Source organism: Ambystoma mexicanum, chromosome 6p (assembly GCF_040938575.1).
Source record: "Ambystoma mexicanum isolate Mex_15411 chromosome 6p, UKY_AmexF1_1, whole genome shotgun sequence".
NCBI classification, from domain to species: domain Eukaryota; kingdom Metazoa; phylum Chordata; class Amphibia; order Caudata; family Ambystomatidae; genus Ambystoma; species Ambystoma mexicanum.
Window position 1 is genome coordinate 1,356,284,328 of NC_090935.1, and position 25,240 is coordinate 1,356,309,567.

At 48.3% G+C, this 25,240-nt stretch overlaps 1 protein-coding gene across 1 annotated transcript in view; it reads left to right on the forward strand.

Annotated features, from left to right (window-relative positions):
• The window catches only part of FREM1 (FRAS1 related extracellular matrix 1), a 1,195,879-nt gene that overhangs the window by 905,049 nt on the left and 265,590 nt on the right, over positions 1-25,240 (forward strand). Inside the window, exon 26 of the mRNA XM_069626057.1 lies at positions 6,784-6,985. Within this exon, the coding sequence (XP_069482158.1) occupies positions 6,784-6,985 (202 nt within the window). The remainder of the gene's footprint in view (positions 1-6,783; positions 6,986-25,240) is intronic.

Consider the following 25,240-nt stretch of genomic DNA (forward strand, 5'->3'; position numbering starts at 1 on the left):
GGGAGCCAAAGCCTAATTACACGGTAGGCGGTAAGGGTTTACCGGTACCAGTATTTTACCGGTACCGGTAAATCCTTACCGCCTTACTACGAGGTCCCTTTTAGGGTTGGGGAATTTAAGGCCTGCTTTTTGTAGGCGTTAAAAACCAACCCGCAAAGGGACCAGTGGAGCTAATTACGGTACCGCAATTTGCGGTACCGTAATTAGCGCCTTCCCCATTCCCATAGACCCCTATGGGGCAAAATTGGGAATGGGGAAGGGAAATGGCGGAAGGGGGAATTACCGCCCCGCCAACCTTGGAATGGGGCGGTAATTCCCCTTTCCTCCAAGGCGGTACTGGTAAATTACCGGCATGAACCATGGCGCTAATAGCACCATGGTTTACCGCCTACCATGTAATGAGGCCCTATGCCTTCAGAGCTAGCCATATGCTGAAGTGAAGGTAGCGTTCTCTGTCCCATCGCTTGCCTGACCCCTTTGTCCTGTGATAAGGTTAAAAAACAATTGCCATGTTTCATTGGGTGTATGTATAGAATCTTTATATGCCGAGAACTTGGTGCCCGGAATGGATAAGTGGACCCCTCCCCTACCCCTACCCTTGTGTGAAATGCTGCTAAGTGCATTTTCACTGGGAAAAGGAAAAAAGAAAAAGAAAAAAAGAGACGCCCTCGTTCAAAAAGGGCCACCTTAAGAGGACCCCTCTTCAAGCCCTAATTATAACCTTAACCATCGTGCAAGGAAGAGGCAAAACGTCCACAAGTGTGGACTAAGGTATAGTGAGCCCTAAGAACTTAACCCAACCCGTGGGTCACAACCCGCACAAACAACTATCAAAAACATCAGCGGGGCATTGCTATAGCCATTTCAGCAGGAGTTGGAGCACAATAACATAGCGCACTGAGGAGGTACAATGTAGGCAGTTCAAGGAGTACTCAATCGTTTATATTTCATTATTGTTGTCGTGTAGTAATGACATTTAACCAGGACCGAGCGAGGGCCTTTCGTTGAGCCACCCACCCTGTGCACTCTGTCGAACTCGAGCTTCGGGGAGTTTGTTTGATCATAGAGAGACAGAATTAGCGACTTTACTATGCTCTCCAGGCTTGACGGGGTCTCACCTCGCTCCTCCTCCAGTCCGATTATGCGGATGTTGGAGCGTCACACCCGATTTTTGAGGTCGTCTACCTTTGATTCCATGTCTCGTTCCTTCTGCTCGAGGTCCAAGAGCCTGGCTTCATATTGCGCAGTCATGATATCTCCTGATTGTTGGTTGTCTCAACCGCTTCCAAGTGGTCTTCCACTTTGGCCACTTTCGTTTGTAGGTCAGATACTGTTGTAGTGAGGCTGTTTTTCATTGATCTAATTTCTCCGAGCAGCAGGTGGATGTCGGACTTAGTCGCACTGTCGCAGTCGTTGCCAGGGATATCCGAAGTACTTTGGGCTTCTTCTGCTTCCATGATTGTGTCAGTGCGTCTAAACCTCCTCAGGGTCGCTAGGGTTTGTGGATCCAGCCTTATCACCAGCGGAGCCCCTGGGCATCTGTAGCTGTAGGAAGGGACGGCTGGGCCAAGGGGGACTCTCCCCCTTGTTCGTATTGCTGTGCTCAATTCTTCGGTTAGTGCCTTCCGCGGCTCAGTGGTTAACTATACCAAACTTCGTAGCCTCCTACGGGTGGGTCCGCCTTGGTACGCTCCTACTCCCCTCGCCTCCCCCCCAGACACCTCTCAGGTGAGTCTAGTTCACTGCTGCGCAGTTTTCTTGGCGTTGTGTCGGGTGTTTCGTTTATGGAGGACCGTTGATGGTTCTAGGGTCAGCCACGAGGCTCTGTTGGAGGTAGTGGGCCTCCGCAGTGCTACTCGCTCAAAGGGTCCCGTGGTGTGGGGGCTGCACTGTGCTACCAGTCCAGAAACCAGCCCGTTGGACTGTTCCCAGTGCTTACTGCAAGTCCTGGACCATGGGTATGGTCATGTTGTGCCCCTGTTGCTTGAAAAAATGTTTGCCCCTCCCAGCAGCGGTGAAGAGCTAATGCTGCTGGAGTGAGATGCCTGGAATGGGGAGAAGTGCGTGAGGTGCCGCTTGGAGGGCTGTGGGCCTCTTGTCCCCGTGTGTGGCAGGGCCAGAATTTTCGCGAGAAGGGCTGGGTAGAGAGAGTTTCAGGCCAGGCTTGTCTGCGCCGGGAGTCTTGCTGGGGTGGGGGGGGCAGCAGCACCTCCCCCGTTGTCGGATGGCCATGTCTTGATGCCCGCAGGGGCTTACCCGCCTCGAGGACAGGAGCTGTGGAGCGGGAGAGCTCCCGCGTGTGCTGAGGTGAAGGGGGAGGAGGGGCCTCCGCTCGCGGCTCGCTCCTGGGAGGGAGCTCAGTGCTGTTTCGGCGACAAGGGGGCTGAGGGACGGGCTCCGGTGGAGGGCGGGAGCGGATAACCCGCAAGGGGCTGCTGCTTACCCCCGCCGGGCCGCCCGCACCGGCTACTGCCTGTCTGGTCGCCTTATGTCTGCCGGCGAACTGGCCGGCAGATGCACCCTGCCAACGGTGTCCACGTCACTGTAGCGCTTCGCCGGAGGCCAGGGATGTCTTCTATATCCTGGGCGCAGGTCGCTGCTGTTCGGCCCATTCTTCTGGCGCGAGCTCGCCTCTAAAATGCACGGCGCGTAGATCAGATGGTGGCCGCCATTTTCCTTCCTCGAGTCTGGGCCCTCTCTCACGCTTGGGGGCTCCCGGTAAAAGGCTAATATCTGCCTTTCCCCACTATCCTTTCCTCTGGATTTCGCTTGTGTGGTTGCCAAATCGCTTTATCTCACTTTCCTTCTAATTTTCCTGCTTTCAGCTCTCCTTGCACTGCCCAAGAATATGGCATTTTGCGGGCTTGAAGAGGGAGACGGTGGTTTAGGCGACCATCACGTCTGCGCCCCCTGGTGGTCTCCCGAGCCGACTTTTTTTTAACTAACCCTGTTTACCAATCTTACCTCTCATCTCTAAATGGCCCAGTTTATTAACAGGTCTTCCTAGAGCAAGGGGCATCATGTGAGGCAGTAGAAGGAAAGAAGAAGCAACATGTGCACACATCTCTTTGAAGGTGTCAGGGTGGATGTTTCCTTATTTAGGCTAACTTGCTTTGGATCTGCAATGACGGGACTCTTTCAGTATCTGCACACTCACCGTTGGACGGTCAAGCAGCAAGCATTGGACAAGTCACTACCTTTTCAATACCGAAAGGTTACCTTCACTGTAGGGTAATAGAAATGTGTTTCCTGTGTCAGGCACGCTTATCTCACTCTTGCAATGACAGACATAGTTCAGCATTTTAGTGATGGTGGTCTGTCCTGATTGAGGTGCTTTTTTCACACCATACCCACAAGCATAACCACTATTATTTATTACAGTAGTGGCATTTCTCTCTCATTTGATGGTACTTGTTTTTGTAATGTTGCACTGGTCACCTTGCAGTAGTTGTTATATGTAGGTTGCGCTTGTGTCAGTCTTACTGAGAACTACCTTTCCGTACTTCTGTGTCAGTGTCATGTGTGAGGTGTGCTTGTGTCATTCTTGCACTGAAGGACGCAATTCAAAATTTTAATACAGGTGGTTTGTCCTATTTCAGGTGTTTGTTTTAATCCTGTGGTGTGAGTCGGCTTTTAGTGTTGCAGTGCTGGTGTCTATTCCTGTGTGATGTAGGCTTGTTTCAATCCTTCAATGATGGTCGCTATTCAGTATTTTATTGTTCATGTCATGTTCTGGCTGAGGTATTCGTGGGGCACTTTTACTTATGCCCTCTCCTGTATTGAGGTGCACCTGTTTTAGTCTTGCATCCATTGTCACCTTTCAATTTTGCAAAGCTGGTGTCCCGTGTGAGGTGAATGTATTGTAGTCATGTAGTTGACACCATCGAGCATTGCAGTGATGTTGTCCCTTCTGGCACAAGGCACCCTTGTCTCAGTGCCCCCAGTGGAGGTGTCCTCTCTGGTATGAGTTGAAATCATATGTCTTCAGTAAAAGCCACCTGATGAATAGTGGTGTGCCTGAGGAGATTTCCCCTTTGAAATCTTTGTTAGAGAAATTCAAGTTGCACCTAATTGCGATCAACAGTGCTCCCTGATTTCCAATGGAAAAGCCCCACTAAAGCTATTGTGCACAAATGACACCTAGAGAGCAAGCACCATGTGCTATGAAATTAACGATTGATACCATATGGCTCCTTATAAATCACCTATATATAAAACAACATTCTGAAGTGGCTACTGGTGACATCAAGGTATAATATAAAACACATATTTGAACTGAATGAATAATGCAATAAATGTCTCTCTTTACCTTACAATGCATTAACATGTAGTCTTTACAAACCTAAGCTGACATGATTAAGCAAGTAGTGATAAAGCCCACAGTTTTGTTTTTTGTGTGGAAAGGAGATAGGCCTTTGCAGTCACTTCCTTAACAGTGGTATCTGTCCATAAAGTGGTGACAGCTGGCGAATCGTGTGCGTAGCTGAGCATATGCATGGCATTGGTTGGCACACTATCTAATAGCTATAAAAGAGACAACACTGACTTTGCCAAAGCTTGTTTAGTTTGCCATTTTTTGTAACCAAAAAAATTATCAGGAGGCAGTCCAAGCAAGAGGGTGGGGGGTGTCACACACTAGTGACATACAAAGTGGGGGGGCACAAGGGGAGGCCTGGAACAATCAATGCAGAGTACAGTAGCAACAGAATCAACGTTAGATGGGAGAGGACCTAAAGAGAGGGAGACAGTGCCACAAGCAATAGTAACAACTGGGGGGCAGGGGGAACAATAGAAGTTAGAGGAGAATGCACACAATACAATACAAAATATACAAAAACAGTAACCACTGGGGGGACCTAGAGAAGTAAGAAGAGAATGACCACAAGTAAAGTTAACGCTGGAGGAGGGGAGCCTAAGAATGCAGGGGGAACTGCGCACGTGGAATCGGGCGGAGAGGGGAATGACACGCAAGGTCAGGAGAAGAGGAGCCTAAGATGCGAGGGGGACAGCGCACGTGGAGCCGGACAGAAAGGGGAAAGATGTGCAAGGCTGGGAGGAAGTGGAACCTAGGATTGCGAGGCGGACAGCGCACGTGGAAACAGGAGGTTAGGGGAAAGACGCACAAGACCTGGAGGAAGTGGAACCTATGATTGCGAGGCGGACAGCGCATGTAGAGTCTGGCAGCTAGGGGAAAGACGCACAAGACCACGAAGTTAAGTGGAGCACAGCAAAGGCTACTCTCTCTTCCCGCACTTCTTACCTTTCAGACACAGAACCAACACTATTCCGTGTTTGCACCCAGAGCTTTTGTGTTCGCCAGCTTGTGGTACAGGTTGCTTTCCTGCTGAATTTCAGCATTCCAGCCGCAAGGGATCCTGTTCTGGAAGGACTTCTACAACCGTGACTGTTAGGACGACTGCTGTCGTCAGTGTGCAGCGGCTGTCACTGGAACTCACCTTCCCCCATCCTGTGAAGTGTCATGAAGAGGGCTTCATTGGCGAATCTTGCATTACTCCATCGTCAAGATTTGTACTCTGCTCCTGGACCTGACCAGAAGAATCCTTGCACCCGAAGCTCCTGGGCACCTCTCACCGGAAACAATAGTGGAAAATCGAACCTCCAGCAACCCCTAGTCGACCCAAGTCATTCTGGAAAATCAGAGTCAGGGGGTAAGTAAATGCAAAGCATATGTCTCCCCGTCCTCAATAGGATAACATTGAGAACAAGTCTCTTTGTATCCTGCCATTCCATTCGACTTACTTTTGGTCATTGAACCTGGGCAGTACTGTCTGAAAGATAAGAACACATTGTACTTACCTAGTAAGTAACTTTGTTTCATCTCTTCTTTTGAACAATCAATGACACAAGTCACTTACCTGCTACAGATACATTCTGGGGCACAGCATTGTGGCTCCCGTGACTTTTGGGCACAAGGCCCCATTCATCTTAGGGATTTGACTGCTGAAGTTATGGAAAATGCCTTGTGACTTGGTTTCATCTTTACTGCATCAATTTACTTACCTCCTTTGCTGATTTAAATTATTGAATGTATTTTAAGAACCTATGGTGAATGTATATATGTGTATTATTGAGCATTGTGAAATATTATCACCTGCTTGTTTCATTTTTGTTGTGTGTTTAATGCCTAGAATAAATATTTGAATTTGTATACATTCCTGTCTAAATTGATGTATTGTGTGCTTCACTGTGTGGAATACATTGTGGACCCCTGTCCCCAGTCACACTCTCCTGGGAATAGCCTTGACGGTTTGCCACATTTACTTTGATTGGAGTTTGGCTAACCTCTCAGGGATCCCCTGTTCACTATAACTGCCGTGGCCTCCTAAAATCTGTCCACAGGCCAGATTCTAGAAATCCATCTCAACAGAAAGCAATAGTACAAAATCCTGACACCTCAGAGTAGGATGTCAGTAACTCTTTGGCTGAGGGGTTCAGGGATTCAGCGAAGCTTGTGTTTTCAGTGCTCTTGTGGGTTTGTTGAAACACTACCAGGAGAAAGGAGATTAAACTCCCTCCATCTCACTCACTAGACCACAAATGGGCAGGTTCTATATGCAGGAAAGGTGAGTGGAACCAGGCTCTGCATCATTAATTGGGGGCTCTGAAATAATTGTGTTGTTTTCTCACTAATACTTAGCCCCCAAATATCCTGAGTATGTTCTAGTCCCAAACAGTCTCCCAAATTCATCAGATAACCTGACCGTTGGTGTTCACACATCTGGCTCCCCTAAAGGACTCTCTTATTATGTATTTCAAATGTAGGTTGACCATGTTGGCAAAAGCGCTCCACGGATTGTTCACTTCCGGTGTCCATCAAATGTGGAGCTCCTGAAAAATGGTCGCTATGGCATCTACATTACAGCCAAGGACCTGAAGGCATCCGACCCGGATACTGAGGACAGTGCAATTGTTTTCAGGATTTTGCAGGGCCCTCTCTACGGCTACCTGGAAAATGTAACTACAGGTGAGGTCATTTGCCAGTCATCTATTTGAATGCATGAATGAAGGTAACACATGCTTGCGGGTGATTTAGCCTTTAGTAGTGCCTTATACCTGAATATCAATATCACACCTATTACTAATGAGTGGATACATGCGTTAAGGCTAGAAAGGCTAGATGGTGCCGTTATGTCGTGCGTAAACAAATGATTGTATTGTGGTTTGATGTTGGATCTTCGTTTCTTCCTGTTGTTTTTATATGCGTTAATGCAACCCACTTTAATGGTTCTGAGTTGATGGACTAGTATGTCTCTTAGGAATGTGTCATCCTTGCCAGGAGTCCGCATGCTGGCTGATATTTCCTGTGATATCATCAGGTTTGAGGTCATGTGATTTAAGTTCCTTGATGTCATTATTAAGCAAATTACTATTTTTGAACATTCAAGAATCCTACAGCTTTAAGGCATCATCAATTATAATAACTATGTTGTACCTCACTTTTCATGCCACTTGCTGTTATGTCTACTTAATTATTTTTAACTTTCAATAAAAATCTATTAACTTAAAAAAAAAAAGAATCCTACAGCTTTTTGGGCAACGAATGTTGGCAAGTATGTGGCACCATGTCCAAGGCAAGTGCGTAGCTCGCTGATGTGTGCGCCTGAGCCGCGATTTGGGATGTGGATCCAATAAGGAGTGGAGGAGAGTTCCACCTGGGGTTGGCTGTTACTGTCCAGTTACTGACTTTCACCTTTCTGAGATGCACTTGCATTTAGCCGTGGCAACATTGAGAAACAAATATGGCCTAATCCTCGCCAATTCTCTTTTTCAAGAGGCATTTTTTCGAGGCAGCGAAAAAGTAGAGGCACTTCCCACCTCCCATCATTTGGAATGCTTGATTCCAAGCACTGTGATGCACTCTGGCTTCAATCGTGCTTAATGCGTTATGCCCGTTGTAAGTGCACCGGCGTTACTACATTGCAAAGTCTTCTCGTCGTGGGCCTTGTTTCTAGATTTCAGATTTGCTGTTGGGGATACGCTTTGAACTATTTTTCGGTTAGGTTTTCCATCTTGGCTGTGAAACTCCTTTCTATAAGGCCCCTCCCCTCATCTTCCGTCACTATGCCTTCCCATGCCACTCACTGTTGTGCCCCTCTATGATCGACCAATCTGACGCGCTGGGAACACTCTGTTCCCAGCGCGTCCGCTCCCAAGAAAAGAAGAAAAAAGAAGGTAAGTGGGGTTGGGAGGGAGGGGAGTGGATAGTTTGCAGGGGAAGGGGGTGGAGGAAAAAAAAAATTACTTGAGTCCCCGGTGGGGGACGTAGGCAGCTTCCAGCCATGGGGAGGCTCGGAGCAGGGATTGCCCCGTTTCGAGCCTCCTCATTGGCTAAGGGGTCGCCATGCCACCCGCAGGGAACCAAAGGCACGTACAGCAAGCAAGGGATTCCCGGCAGTATAATGCCCCGGCCAATTGGAATGCATGTTGCATTCTAGTTGACCCTCGCCTGGTACTAATGTGGATTAGAGCCCCCAGTGAGATGTCACAAATCACGTGACAGTGTGCCCCAGCAGCAGGAGCATGGTGTACAGGAGCTGCAGCAGGAGCGACTGTGCACACAACAACCTGTGCAGCCTGCCTGCAGCCACCAGAGGACAGCAATAAGTCACGTGGATCAGCCCACATTCCCCACTAGCAGGTGAGAAGGAGGGAAGAGCTCTCTCACCCCCAGGGTCACAAGCAATCACACCCAGCACCGCAAGGAAGACCACAAAAGAGGCAGAGGGTGAGGGTCAGACCACCCCAACAGAAGCATTCCCACAGATAAGATCCCTGTGGGTGGTGCAGAGTCTGGAGAAAGATCCACGTCAGGTGTGTAGGCACCGACAGAGGTAGCAGTGTCAGTAGACATCTCAGTGATCATGTCAGAGAAGGATATCCCGATGACAATGTCCGCATGCCGTCTGACACCTTCCAGATGGCGAAAGGTGAGGTTTTGCTGCAGCAATTGCCCACATCGTTCGATGTGACAGACACCAGCAATTTGGGACCACGGTGGATCCGCTGGGCTATGGATTTCATGGTGTACATTGGTGCCATGGGACTCATGGATGATGAGAGGAAGAAGAACATTTTGACGTTGGCAGTGGGAGTGCCACTCCGAAACATCCTTTATAAACTGGTGGATGAGGAAAAGGCCACACTCAGGAAGCACTAGCTATGTATTTTGCTCCACACACCAACATGAATTATGAGAGACCGATATTCCACACCACGATGCAAGAGAGAGGTGAGCCACTGGATAACCTTGTGATGCACCTTTGCATCCACATAAAACACTGTGCTTTTCATCGCTACTTGAATGAAGAGGCTATGCGATCTCAAGTGTTTGCCGGGTGTGAGGCCCCGGATTCAGAAAAAAGCTATTGCAGAAGCAACAGTCCCTGGATGGAATTCTGCCCATGGCGTGGACAGACTCTGCCATCTCGTTTCAAGTAGTGGACGGGGCAGATTAAAGGTATCGTCATCACCCTGATACCAGGAGTCCGTCAAGAAGCTGTCGCCGCCGCCTCAAGATCACGCTAAACACACCAACAAGTCCTGTTTCCAGTGTGGGGATGAGTTTCTCCCGAGGGCACCTGCCTTGCCCTAGGACAGAAATGTGTGGCCTGTGGGGGTGAGCACCATTATAGAGCAGTGTGTTGCAATGCCCCCACTTCTGCACTCCAGGGGGCATCACCACGAAGCAGGAGGCTCTACCCCAAATACCGCACTGAAGAACTGAAGAGAGCAATTTGTGCCGGGAACATAGGAAATATCGTCCAGCAGAAGGTGAGAGTGACAAGTACCAAACTCAAATGCCATACAAATCTCCAGACAGAAAGGGATCCTACATGACGAGGCGCAACATAAGATATGTGGAGGTGAGATCTCAGTCAGGGAGTGATTCCTCTTCCTCGCCAGATGATCAGCGGAAGAAAGGTTATGTGTGGGCCCTCGGCAATGACGTCACCAATGAACACAGTCCCACACTCGTCCTACAGGTAAATGACATGCCAACAGAATTCCTCATCGACACCAGCGCGACTGTGAAGATGATGAGCAAAGATGCCTACAACCTAATGCCGCACCCACCAAAGCTAAAACCGTCCTTGGTAGACATCTATCCCTGTGGCTCCAATACACTGCTACCCAGCAAAGGTATGCTCATGACAATCTGCGCACACTAGTCACATACGCCCCAAATACAGCTGCATGTACTGTGCACGGAAGCCAACAGTGATTGCATCGTGAGCTTTCAGACTACTGTCGACGTGGGCCTTGTCTGCATTCGTTACCATATAATGGCCCATAAGTACATGGCCCCCAGGGGTGACGTTGTGAAATCGTTCCCAAACCTCTTCAAAGTCCTGGGAAATCTATGCAACTGCAAAATTCATCTACACATTGGTCCCACGGTCAAATCTGTCGCTTAACACTATTGGGGCATTCCGATTAATAGTCAGAAGCAAGTGGTAGAAATCAGACACCTGCTTGAACTAAACATAATTCAGCCGGCAGTGGGCCCTACCCCTTGGGATTCACTGATAGTACCTGTTCCGAAAAGTCAGCGGAAGGCTCCATCCGTCTTTGCATAGACATGTGCAGACAAAATGAAGCCATGTCCCACAAATGTATCCGACTTGAGGTCATTTCTCTGCCACACCAGTTATTGTTCACAATATTTAGAAAACTATGCAACAGTGAGCACCCCACTCTGGGAACTCACAAAGGACAAACTGGAATTTCTCTGGACGCTTCACTGTGAAGCAAGCTTTGAGGTGATACGAGTGAACATTGCATCCGCCACGTACATGGCCTACTTTAGCTTGTACAAGGAGACTGAGGTAACAGTGGATGCCAGCCTGGTGGGCCTCAGCACCATTCTGATGCAGTTTGATGAGAAGAGGCCACACATCAAAAGAGTTGTGTCCTATGCCAGCCGCAGTCTGTCGTCTATGGAGCAGAAGTACTTGCAAGCAGAGTCCGGTGGTGGTCTGGGCCTGTGAGTAGTTTCACCAGTTCTTGTTTGGTGAGCCATTGACAATCATCACGGACCACCAAGCACTGTTCACCATCCATGGAAACCCTAAAGCCAGGATGTCCCCTTGCATAGCGAGATGGGGGCTCCGTCTCCAAGACTACACATTTACAATCTGTCATCGGCTGCTGAAAGGACAAGAACCCTGCTGACTATCTGTCCCGCCACACCGTGGGGCCTGCCAAGCCTGACCACTCCATAGCAGAGGCCTACCTCCACTATGTTATTCATCAGATGAAGCCATTCCTGGTCGCGTGTCAAGTTTACCAGCAAGAATCTATGGCCGACAAGCTGCTGGCTGTTATTGCACACTGCATCACGCAGGGCAAGATGAATCATGCAAGAGACACAGCTCAGCATCTTGACTCCACCTCTCAGAGTGATGTCAGTGCATTGACACTTGTGCAGGATGAGCTCACTGTCACAGAGGACCTTATTGTAATGAAGGGCTGCAAGATAGTGCTGCCCAAGCCCCTACGCCAGCAGATTGTAGATCTGGCACAAGGGTCACAGGGGAGTGGTCCGACAAAGAAATTGCTTCGCCAGAAGATATGTTTCCCATGCCTGGATTGCATGTTTGAGGACATGCTTAAGAAGTGCTCCATCTGCTGCGTGGTGGTCCCTGCCCCCGGCCCCATTTGCTACAACTGTCCCCCTTACCGGGAGGCGTTTGGGAAGATCTGGCGATCAACTTCTTCGGCTCTTTCAGGGACGGGTCCTAGGCGCGATGAATATTCAAGGTTTCCGGAGGTCCGGCTTGGCCCGTCCACGGCTGCCACGGCAGTCAGACCGGCACTGCACAGCATACTCACGGCCTATGGCATTCCTAAAACCATCAAGGCTGACATGGGCTCCCATTCACCAATATGGACTTTGCGAACTGCGTACAATACATGGGGTTCATTTATCGAAAGGACACACCTTTCTGGCCCCAGGTCAACGGCGTGGTTGTGCGCTTTATGGGGAACCTCAAGAGGGCACTACAAGCGGCCCATGTTTCGAAGAAACCTTTTGAGCAGACCCTCTACCAGCTACTGAGAGACTATCGCCATACGCCGCACAGCACCACGGGTGAATGCCCAGCAGACCTCATATTTGGCAGGTAGGTGAGGACCTGCATTACACGAGGGGCCTGAGGTGGAAAGTCCGACTCTCTTGGACCAGAGACTGTGGGAGAAGGACACGATAAAGAAGAGGAAAATAAAAGAGGCGGCTCGTGCCAGGAGGGGTGCCAGAGACGGACCTCTCACCATAGGAGACATGGTGGTGGTGCAACAGTTCCAATGCAGGAAGGAACACCACAGGTTCACCCCAGGAACTCTCACAATTATGCAGAAGACTGGCACCATGGCTACAGCCACCGTCACTGAGGGAAGATCAATTACACACAAAGTTTTCCACTTCAGAGCGTGTGAGGAAAGGGACATAGAGAGTAATGTTTCCCCAATCCAGTGGCCTGCTGAGGATCCGGATGGCTCCTACGAAGGGGACGGGGATACGTCCGACGAAGACTGGAGGAACACTGAGTCCAGCCCACCAGGATGAAGGCCGGTCCTGCCATGAGAAGGGTGGCATGTACGGGCCAAGTTTTAACCTGTAAGACGTATTGAAGAGATGGGTTATAGTATGTTATGTTTCTGTTTGAGAAAGGGGGAGGTGTCGTGTTGTGTGCACTATCAGCCTCCTTATGTGAGGCCGGGCTAGGGAGGGGGTGTTCGATGGGGAAGTGACGTTGCGGGCAGGTAGCCCACCAGTGAATAAAGTTATGGAGTTGAAGCCGGCAGCACTGTGTGGGACTCCATTCTTTGGGCGTCTTGCGTGTCCCGTTACCTGCCTCAGGCAATGTATCTGCAGAAGGCTTGGGCGGCCTCCTAACAGGCGCCATCTCGGCTCTCTGTGGTACCTTCCTTTTTTCTCTTCCTTATCCCCTTGGTTACAAAGAAGAACTAATCACAAGATGGCCAGCGAGCAGGGAGCTGAAAAACCGAGTGTCCTTTTCAGGCAAGTTCAAGTGTTTCAGCTCCCTGCTGGTTGGCGGTCTCATGATAATTAACTGCTAAAAAACCCATGTCTCCATTATAAAGTATGTCCCCTCCTCCTTCTGCAAGTACCTGCACATTGGCATGTGATACCTATCAAAACACAACAAACGGCAATAAGGGGCTAAAAAATAAGTAATATGTCCACCTGCTGGCCAAAAGCCTGAAACCGCTCAATTTGCTTTACTTTAAGGTTTTATACCGCTCAAACCATGGACCCGTAGGCTTAAGGGCGCAAAGACAACAAAAAAAGACTGACAACAAATAAGGATCATGAAGCTCGGGCTAGTCTGAAAAGGGATCAAGAGAAGAGAGCAAGTCAGGCAAATAAAATAGTTTTTTGTTTCTTCCTGAAGAGTTTAGTAGACTTCAATCTCCTGAGATCAGGAGGAAGACCATTCCGTGCTCTTGGGGCTGTGTTCTGAAATGCTCCCTTTGTGGCTTTGATGGTGTTACATCTGGGAGGGGCCAGCTGGTCGGTGTTACTAGATCTAAGGTATCTCATTTGTGTTTTCTCTTCAAGCAGATCCTGTAGATAGGAGGGCATTTTGCCCAGTTGACATTTGTGTGTAATTAACAAAAAGCGATATAGTAACCTCGACTCAACTGGGAGCCAGTGCAGACCATGTCTGGCCTCAGAGACATCGTCTTTCCAAGCGATTCTCGTAACCACTCGCACTGCACTATTCTGTATCACCTGTAACCGGTTACAGTCCACTTTATTGATGCCATCCAACAAACTGCTACAATAGTTGATTTTGGCACAGACTATGACCCTTGCAATGGTCTCGGCATTGGATTGTGTAATGAAAGGTTGGAGAAGGGCCAAAAGCTTGATGTAATAAACTGAGGACAAAACCAGGCTACCAACATAAGCTTTCATGTTTAGATGTTGGTCAAGGACGACACCCAGCGTCTTAACCTTCTTTTGAGAGGCAATTCTGATGTCCTCTATGCACAAGCTCCCATCGCAGGTCCCAGTTTCCTTACCATGTTGGGAGTGCCAACAACCATATGCTCTGTCTTGTCTCTATTCAGAGCAAGGTCATTCTGCACCATCCATCTCTCAATAAGGGTCTACACTTTATTAAGATGAAATTCGTCTTTGTCATAAGTACCTGTGAATGGGATGACACACTGGGTGTCATAAGCATAGTTCGTGAACGCTACCGCATTTTACTCTAAAAGATCAAAAAAAGGTACTGCAAAGATGTTATATAGGCATGGTGAAATGCAAGCCCCCTGGGGGACGCCACATTCCAAAATCGCGGGAGGAGCTTCTGTGTCATCACAGTAGACTCTACATTCCCGATTACTCAAAAATGAGGAAATCCATTGGGCTGCTTCACTCAAGAAATGAGCCACGTCCTTCAACCTGGTGATCAAGATGGAGTGATCAACCATGTCGAATCCAACAGCATCAGAAGGGACGATTTTCCGTTGTCCATACGATCTAATAATCTGGACTTCAGTTCTAGCTGAAGCAGAGAAGTTTCAGTCCCAAATCCCTGCCTAAACCCTGATTGATGTTTATTGAGAATGGGATGTTTGTTAAAATGAGCGCAGATTTGGACGTAAGCTACCCGATACAGGATCCTGAGCAAAAAAGGGGTGTTCGTGATGGTCTAAAGTTTAGTGGCATATCAGCCGATAAACCTTGTTTTTTTTTATAATGGGTGTTATCCATGCCTTTTTTATCCCCAGGGGCACTGAGGCATTCACAAATTTGAAAATAGCGTCCAACAAAATAGGAGAACAAGATTTAATGATAACTGCTGAACAAGGATCATCTTTACATTTGGTGGTTTTTAAATGTTCAATGATAGTAGATAGTTCTGATATAGTTACAGCTGTAAAACTAAAGTGTTGAATACATTTTTTTTCTCACAAAATCAACATTGGCCCTAGCTCCTGATAACTTAGATTGATCCCCTTTTTTAAGAGCAATATCTGCCTTGATTTTACTTAGTTCTCCCTGCATGGCTTCTTGAATGGATGAACACCAAGCATCATTAATAACCGTGCCAGTGTCCTGATCGCAATCATGTTCGGAGTCCCTCAGGGAGCTAGTCTCTCACCATTGTTATTTAATATATACATGAGAAGCTTATGTGACGTGTTGGATGAGGTTGGCCTGTTTTTTTTACAAATTACGCTGATGACATGCAGCTGATCATTGAAATAGAGGGAAATTACATCAGGGACAGTGATGAAGCAAAATTGGATGTGTCTTAACAACACGAAAACAGAGCTCATGATTTTTGGAACTAATCGGACAAAAGCTAAGCTAGGAGAAGAGTGGAAGACATTCTCAATAAATTAGTCGAAAATTCAGTATCGAACCAGGTCAAGAAACTGGGGATGATGGTCAATGCCTCAGTTAGTTCAGAGGGGCAGGTGAATTACCTGCATAAAAACACGGCATATTATCTATGCCTCATGAGGGCAATTAGACCATACTTGAACGAGGCGAACACAGCTACAATCGCAAGGGCAATTGTATTGTCCAGACTGGATTATGGCAATACCCTACTGATAGGAGCCACTAAAAAAGATTTGGCAAGGTGCCAAGTCATAGAAAATGACGCAGTGCAGATTGTGAAGGGATTAAAGAGCAGAGATCATGTAACAATGGAGAGAAGATCTCTGCATTGGCTCAAAGTGGAGGAGAGGGTGAATCTCAAAGCTATCACTATTGTCCATACGTGCCTGTTTGGAGACACCCCCCAATACCTCAAGAATCAATTCGTGCTAGACATCCCACAGAGACATCTACGCTCAGCAGGAAAAGGTTTGCTCACTGTGCCAAAACAGAAATTAAAGGCAGGTTTGGGCAGATCATTTGCAGTATTGGCTGCGCAGCAGTGGAATAGCCTCCCACTCACGCTGAGATTTGAAGAAAACATCCTTCTTTTTAGGAAGAGTTTAAAGAGATATATCTTTAGGTGAAATTTGATAGGTAGAACTTTTTCCGAGCTGCAGTAGGGACTATGGCTGTGTCCTTCTTAGTTATAGCTTGTGTTGTTCTGTGTCAAGCACCCTGTAGCCCGCGGGCTGCAGGCGCTATACAAGATTACTTACATACATACATACATACATGAGTATGCAGGGTTTCCTGCTCTTTAAGAATTTTAAAAAGCTCTTCACTTTGGATTAAGCACTCTAGATTCTACTATTAAGAGTGTTTTTTTGCATCAAAAATAGCTAATTTATATTCTTTGGCTGCCCCTTTGTAGGCTGCCAAATTTAGGGGAGTGTGGTTGGATTTCCACGCTTAGAAACACTTAAGTGTGGAGGCTTTGAGTTTCTTGAGTTCTGGAGAAAACCAGGTATTGCTGTTACGTACTTCTTTCCGGATTTTCTATTTTAATGGTGCAAGAGTTTTAGAAATGTTAACAAATAATGAGGACAGAAGATTAGATAGCTCTTCTGCTGAATCTAAATTTGGTAGGTGAACAATAACCGGTCTGAGCAGAGGTTCAGTATGTTCCAATGTTAGATTTCTCTGGTTTCTAGATAGGAACTCATGTTTATGCAGGCCTCTCATTTTAATTGGAAATTCAGACTGCTCTGTGAAATGCACAAAGTAATGGTCTGACCAGGGGCAGGCAAGAACTTGAAGATTTTTCGTTACGATATTCAGTGTAGATAACCAGTCAAGAGTGTGCCCCTTGCAGTGGGTGGGTTAGTAAACCTTCTATTCAAAGCCCAGATTGGGCAAAGCAGTCTCCAAGTCTAAGGCTATGACATCAGATTCATGCCCTAACCAAAGATTAAAATCACCCAATGCTATAAATCTAGTTTTGGGTTTAAGAAATGGAAAGATGAGGTTAGATAGTGCAATAGTAAAGTCGTCTGCTGCTGTGGGGGTCTATAGAGCAAGAAAACATTGATAGTGGACTCAGCATTAAGCCCTATTTTGGCAATTTATGTCTCCATCCCTTCAATAGGTTGACATTTAACTTGAGCCGGATCTTTATTTTATTTTTCTATATCCAATTTAACATTTTCAGGCCTTTGACCAGCAGGTGGAATTATAATTTCTTTTCTTTGTTAATTTAAGTAATAAAGTGTGTACGAATAGCCTTATAGACCACGCCATTGTGCCCATACTGGGAGTTATGGGCCCGTGCACCTCATGAAACTCGGTTTTCAGGGCCCCTTACTCATGGTACGCCCCTTAGGCTAACTCAATAAGGTATAATTGTTGTATCTCTTCATTAAATCAGCGGGAACAGCCTACATTATAACACTGTCATAGGAATTACAGTATGCACATATATGAAGCCGTCCCACACATGCACTGCCAGTGTTACCCTATTTCTTTATGCTGGTAAAAACTCTGTTCTGAATTGAAATGTTTCTTTTCTGATGCCAACTGACTGAGTTTTGGGTCATATACAGTAATACTGAGCAAGGAAACAAAATGATTACATTTTGTATATCTGTTGGAAAATCAAAGGTAGCTGCTTCTGTTCTCTGCTAGCCTTACCTAAATGGCTGCATTTTGCATATCTGTTGGACATTTTTAGTACACCAATACTATTTTCATTATAGCTCCTCAGGAGCATTTCTTAAATCCCAAATCTGTCCATACTGTAATTCCTATGCCAGTGGTATGATTTAGGCCTTTTCAGCTGATTCCCCTCTATCTCACTCATGTTGTGATACTACTGTTTGTTGTATCTTAAGCTCTTTCTCCTTGGACTCTGGACTTACTGTACTTGTGTATCATCTCCCCTGTAATGGCTGCTAGGCTGCCTGGTGAATTCCTCTTGCACAGTGCAGTCCCTCTTCCTGATCCCCCCACCAACCTACCCACCCCCTGTACTCATGGTGCTCTCTGCCTCTCCTATCTGGTCTAACTGTTACTCTATCACCTATCCTATCTCTCTTTCAAAGTCTGGAAGAATAAAGTTTAAGAAAGTGCTCCTGGTCTCCACCCAGGGCCTCCCCATTGGTGATACCTATGTCAATGCCTCCTCCAGACAGGCTATTACCAACATCCTCTTCACTGACCCTCTCCCGACCTATGGACTCCTCATATGGTTTTTATCCTATCCCATTATTCCCCCTCGCCCATTAATGGTGGAACCAGATGGGAAGTTCTCTTGGCATACTTCTCATCATCTAGGTGCATCATTAATGTCTACCATAATGGCACTATCATGATCCAGGACTCTCAGCCCAACCTCCTTCAGGATAGGTGTCTCTCATTTCTCATTAACTTCCTCACGTCTCCTGCCACTCCTCCAACTGCCACAACTTCAGCTTCACTGCCCCCTCCGATGGGTGTTCCAATGTCCCTGCACCCCACCTCAGAAGACCTTTAAAGGTGGCATCCAGATTAACTTAGGTACCCTAATTTCTCACCCTGCTGTTAACACTCCTCTGACATCTGTTACCTCCTTGAAGACGTTGACCTTGACGTCCTTGCTCTCACCAAGACGTGGTTCAATGCCAGCTCTGTCACTGCTTTTGACACTCTCCTTTATGAGGGCTACAAGATCCTCTCCAGGCCCAGGGCTAACCGGTCTGGAGGTGGAGTGGCCCTTGTCTTCCCTGAATGGGTCCCTGCTACTATCATTTCCACTCAATCTTACTCTTCCTTTGAATTACTCATCTCTAGGCTGGGTGTCTCTCACACCCTCTCTACCAATCTCACTGCTATCTACAGGTCCTCTGGACATACCCCCTTTTCCTCTCTGAATCGGCTGACCTCTCCTCCTCTCTCCTGACCTCCTCCCCCAAACTTCTCTTCCTGGGTGATGTTTACATTCATCTAGACTCTCCGGATGTGGCCACTGTACCTTTCAGGCAATCCCAGTGTACCCTTATCTGGACGACTGGCTCATCACGGGGGAGACCCCAGTAATTTGCAGGACAAACATTCAAAGAACTATCGACCTCCTCTTCGAATTGGGCTTCTCCATAAACGAGAAAAAATCAAGTCTGGTGCCCAGCACCTCCAAGCAGTTCCTAGGAGCTGTTCTAAATACTCAAGAGGGGTTGGCTTTTCCTTCAGAGGAAAGAATTCGGAATATACTACTGCAAATTCCACAATATCAAACCGGTCGCCAGATAACAGTACGCAAAGCAATGCGTTTGCTGGGCATGATGGCGTCATGTACTTACCTGGTCCCCCACGCGCGGCTGCGCATGCGTCCCATGCAAGAATGGTTGGCGAAACTGTGGTCTCAGGCAAGTGGTCAGTGGGACGATCTAGTGGTCATTTCGCCAACACTTGTACAAAGCCTCCACTGGTGGACAAGAGACAATCTAGCCAAGGGGAAACCCTTTTATGATCCCGAGATATAGGCGGTAGTCACGACGGACGCATGCCTGACAGGATGGGGAGCTCACCATCTCCACCACACAGCTCAGGGTCTCTTGTCTCACACAGTGGCCAAGAATCACATCAACCTGCTAGAGCTTCTGGCAGTTTTCAGAGCACGTCAGGCGTTCGAACCCCACCTACTGAACCTGTCGGTGCTGATCCGGACGGACAGCACGACAGCAATGTTCTACCTGAACAAGCAAGGAGGGACTCATTCGCCAAATCTGTCCAGACTTGCCCAGAAAATGTGGATATGGGCACTCAGACGGAACATCTTTCTGTCATCTCAACATGTTCCAGGGGATCTCAATTCTCTAGCAGACGCTTTGAGCAGAGATCCCCTTCCGGAGGAACACAAATGGTGTCTACACAGAGAAATCGTAGAAGATCTCTTCTCTCAGTGGGGTTTCCCCACTAGAGACCTATTCGCCACAAGCAAAAACAGACAGTGCCCAGGATTCGCATCCAGGTTTCCCCAACCAGACTCCCTGGGGAACGCCCTGTGGATGAACTGGTCAGGGGTGTTTGCGTACGCTTTTCCACCAACTCCTCATCAGGAAGGTGGTGAACAAGATGAACAGAGAGTCGATGACGCTCATCCTAGTTGCTCCCATGTGGGCGAGGCAACCGTGGTTTCCACACCTATGCAGACTTTCGGTGTGCGATCCCATCAAACTCCCGGGCTGGTACAATCTTTTGTCCCAGCACCAAGGTCAGAAGGTGCATCCTCTACCCAACTCCATGAACCTAGCAGCATGGCTCCTGAGGTCATAGAGTTTGGACATCTCAATTTACCACAGAGGTGTATGGACATCCTAAAAGAGTCTAGGAAACCGAACACGAGGCATTGCTACTTCGACAAATGGAAGAGATTCGTTATCTGGTGCCAGAATAAACAAATCAACCCAGTTGATTGCAATCCTTCCACAATAGTGACATGCATGCTCCACCGGCTGGACGCAGGGTTGGTTTTCAACTCACTAAAGGTACACCTGGCAGCACTGTCAGCGTACACTAGCTCACATAGCAAAGTGTGGTGGTGGAAGGTACCTGTGGTTAAAGCCTTCATGGAGGGAGTAAAGAGACTTCATCCTCCTATATCTAACCCACCACCAGGATGGGACCTGAACGTGGTGCTATCTAAACTCATGGGCCCTGTTTGTCTCTGTAGCCACAGGCAAAGAGGGAGATCGTGTCTCTAAGGGTGCCATCTCCAAGTGGATTGTCAACTGTATCCAGTTGTGTTAATCTCTTTCTGACAAAACTTTGCCTTTTACACCCAGAGCCCACTCGACAAGAGGCATTGGGGCCACTCTGGCTTTCATTGCGAATGTTCCCCTTGACACCATTTGCAAAGCAGCTACTTGGAGCTCTATTCACACTTTTACTCAGCACTACTGCATTGACACCCATTCCAAGACAGATACTCAAGTGGGACAAGCGGTTCTAAGACATTTATTTGCTCATGACCCTTCTCAAATCCCACCTCTTTCTAACACTGCTCGCTAATCTATGCACAGCATGTGATCTAAGCAGATTCCACAAGCCTCAGAAGGGATACATTACTCACCGTTATCGTATTTCTGATGCTTGTATCTGCTTAGATTCACATGCAACCCACCCTTCCTCCCCTCTGAGAGAAGGCGCATGGATGCTTGTAGTCTTATCTTATCTATCTTCTATCTGCTTGGATCATCTGTACTCACGCTACTCCTCATGCTACCTCATGTCCGAAAAAATACAATCTGAGGGTCCTAGACGCGTGAGCGATCATGGGTACAGTGGACGTCACACTAGGGATAGTATTACTGGCACGCCCTGTGTCGACGCCCATTTTCGAGTTTCGAAAAACAAACTGTAATACTCCGCAGCTTCCACTAGATGTCGGCCTATGCACAGCATGTGAATCTAAGCAGATTTTCTCCTAGTGCAGTGTGCAGCGTACACCTGCAGAAGCACGTTTGTGCGTTTTGCGCAAGCGTGGTAATCTAGGCTGGTCCAGACTGTGGCGCGACACATGATTTGTTGTCGAGCTGGGTGGCATGCCCCCCTCAGCATGGCTCACAGGGGGGCACCCACATTTTGTGCTATGCCAGTGGGCTGAACTTTTAGAAAATCTACAAGAAAACAGTCTCATCTTCTCCTCTTCCCTCCCAGGTCCTATGCACTGCACTGGCCTCCCACTTCTCCACCAAAACTCAGGACATCCTGTCCTCACTCTCCTCTACTCCCCCATCCCTCTTTCTGCTCTTGCCTCCCTTGGCCCCTCCCTCGGCCCCCATACTCTCCTCCTCCTCTCCGATTACACCAGATGAGGCCACTAGAGTAGTCTGCTCTATGAAAGTCTCCTCCAAACAGGTGCTCCCCTGCTCTTCCAGAACTATCAAGGGTAACATCTCCTCTCTCGCCCATGCCTTGGCTGATTTCTATAACCATTCCTTTGCCACTGGCTTTTTCCCATCACCCCTCAAGCACTCCCTTGTGCACCGTCTCCTAAAAAAGTAATCTGCTGACCCTTCTAGCACAGCTAACGATCACCCTTTCTCCATCACCCAATTCCTGGACAAACTCATGGAGAAGTTGGTCATCCCCAATTGACCCACCACACTGAATCTGCTGGCTTTCTCCATGACCAGTAGTCTGGCTTCAGAGCATCCAGAGGCATGAAAACTGCTCTCCTGAACACCCGTGTAAACCTGCTCTCAAATTTTGATTCCAACTCTCCCTCCATTCTGATCCTTTTCAATCTCTGCCTTTGACACATTCAATCATGCCATCCTCATAAATTGTCTCTGTGATAATCTAGGCATCACTGACCGGGCACTGGCTTGGCTGACCTCCTTCCTATCTAACCGACCTTCCCAAGTACTACTGGGCCCCTTCCTTTCGGCCACCACACTGTCTACATTCAACGTCACTCAGGGCTCTATCCTATCACTGTGGCTTTCAATATCTACCTTAACCCTCTCGCCCACTTAATCTCCACCTCCACTCCTCACTTCCAGTGTTATGCTGATGACAAACAGCTCTCCTCCTTTAAGCTGCCATCCTCTACCTCCTCCTTCCTCATACCTGACGGCCTGCCTGCTATTCAGGCATGGTGCTCTGCTAATGATCTCTGCCTTAATGCCAGTAAAACTGAGATCCTTCTCATTGGGACGCCTGCTCTCTGCTTCCCTCCCACTCTCTGGCTGCCTTCCTTGGACCCCTTCTCCTCACCCTCTTGTGAGACAAAAAACCTTGGCGTCATCTTCACTGTCTCTCTCTCCTTCTCCTCTCATACCACGGACCTTGCCAAGAAGGCCCACTTTCAGCTTCACCTCCTCAGGCATTCTTCATTTGCTCACCTTTCCCCAGAAGCTCTATGTCTCCAGAGCTCTGGTTCTCTCTAGGCTGGACTACTGCAACAGCCACTTCCTCAATGTACCTCTTTCCTCCCTTCGCCCTCTTTGACTTATCCAGAATAGGGCTGCAAGACCTTTCCTTGTCCTCAAGCCCAGGGACAGCATCTCTCCAGCCCTAAAATCTTTCACTGGCTCCCAGTGGCTGAAAGGATCAAATTCAAGACCCTCTGCATCATTCACAAGGCTTTTCCCGGGCCTGAGACCCCACTACATCCAGCTTTCTCTCCCGAAATACCTCCCTGCTAGAGTCAGTCGGTCCTCTAGCGCCAACTCTCTGCAGATCAGTCGTTTCTCCAAGCAGAGAGTGGGAGGTAGATCTCTTTCTTCGGAAAGAGCCTATCTCTGTAAGGGCCTTCCTGCCTCTCTCAGACTTTAGCCGGATCTCTTTAAGTTCTGGAAACTTCTCAAGACTTTCCTTTTCTCCTCCTCCTTCCCTCGCCTCCTCCCTTGCTAATGTCCCCCTGCCACTGTGACTGGCGCCTGGTCCCTTTAGTGCCTTAAAGGGGCCAGGCCCCCCTCATCCAGCCTACCCCAGCTCCCCTTGACTAGCACTTACCCTTGGGCACCCTGCCCCGACTAGCCTGACTCTGGCCCACCCTGTCCTCTCACTAGTTGACCCCTACTTCCCCTGGCACTTGCCCATCTAGGCTCCGCCCAGCACTTGCCCAGCCTTCCTGCACTTCTCCCCTCCCCACCTTCCTTTATCCCAGCCCTGCCCCCTCCCCCTGCACTTATTGTCACTGCACTTGCATGGTCCGAATGTCACAAGGCCTGGTAAGACCATTATTGTTGCTGTTTCTCCTCTGTCCCCCCCCCCCGCCCCTTTGTCTTGTGGTGCCTTGAAACAATTGTGTATAGGTGCCATACAAATGTCCAATAAATAAAATAAATTAATAAAATCACATTTAGGCTGTTTCAACGTGGTATTTGAAAGAAGGAAAAGGGGGAGTTGGGCTAGTAAGGAGGGGAAGATAAGGAAGAGAAGGGGTAAGGTCTGAACAGCAGTCAGGCTCTAGTGACACAGTCTAACAGTGAGTTAGAAGTGAGGGAGCACATTATGATACCGACTAAGAGGTCCAAACCTGCAGTTCTCTCTCTCATCCCAAACTGTGTCTGCATAAAGGCCCACCCTGTTCTCCGGCACTCTCTCAAATGTATATGTGTGCCCGGTGGGGCCAGAGCTAATGGTAGGTAGCTGGAGGGAGATCCTGAGCCACTGCCTGGTTCGCGCTGTTTCATTTTCCTAGATAAGCTTCTGGGAGGGGAAAGACATCCGAGTTCAAACAAAGTCACCCTCCCCAGGGCACCAAGGGGTATGCCATGACACCCTCCTTGTTCATGGAGCGAGGTCTAGACTGCAGAGCCCATCCTGTACCTAAACTGATAGGGTGTCTGCATCGTAGCGGCTATAATAGACATATCCATTAAAATCTATGTAAGCCAAGGCGAGATTAGCGATTGCTCGACAGAAAGCTGTGGATGTGCAAGCAGCAAGGCTTTAAGAGGGATGGGGCTAGCCATGGCAGAGTACTGGCGGTCTCCAAAAAGGGCTCTTGAGCCAGGGCTATGCCAGGGCTCTCCCCGACTAGCCCCAGATACGCCGACCCCCACAGGCAGTCTGTTTAGCCAAAGTGCTGTATGGTCGAAGGGCTGCCTGCAGGTGTCAGCCCTTCTGATTAGAAAAAAGGAGAGGCACTGGCCGATGCCACTCCTTTTTTCTATTCAGAAGCGTTGACATCTGCAGTCAGCTCTTTAACCATGCGGCTCTCGATTGAAAGGACTGCCTACAGGGCGTTGGCTCATCACTCTAAGAAGCAAAAGGATTGGCCATGCGCTCCACTTTTCCTGCTTGGTCCCACTGCCTGGGAGCCAAGCAAGTGTCAGTCCTCCAACCCGTATACACAAGGGGTGGGGCTCTAGTTAGGGGCTTGACCTGAGTAGGAGTGTGTGGGGTGGCCTCCCCGCTACCCAACCAGTACTTAGGCCACGCCCCCTAGCTAGTGCCCCCTCCATTCTGCCTCCCACTTAAAGCACTGACAAGCAGGGAGGCTAGTCAATATAACGAGTTTCAATGTGGCCGAAAGACATAACCAGCGACCTTTCAATTAACCTTTCTGGACAGTGAACCCCACCAGGCTCCTTCTTCCTGCATAATTCCATTCAGTGCTCTGTTACCGATCGATTGATTTTTAAGAGAAAAAAGACGCATCCTGTATCCTTTTACATGAAGGTGCAATGCAAATTTCTAATTTCACAGCCTGTTCCCAGATAGCCGTGCTATAGTTTCCAACTCCTTTCCCGCTTGGAAGAGATAGCAAAATTAAGAGCAAGCACTGTGCGTCTCAGGGAAAGTCAGCAGACGTCCATTATGAAGCAGCTGGGGAAATGTAGGTAAGTGTAGAGAAACGACAACAGTCAC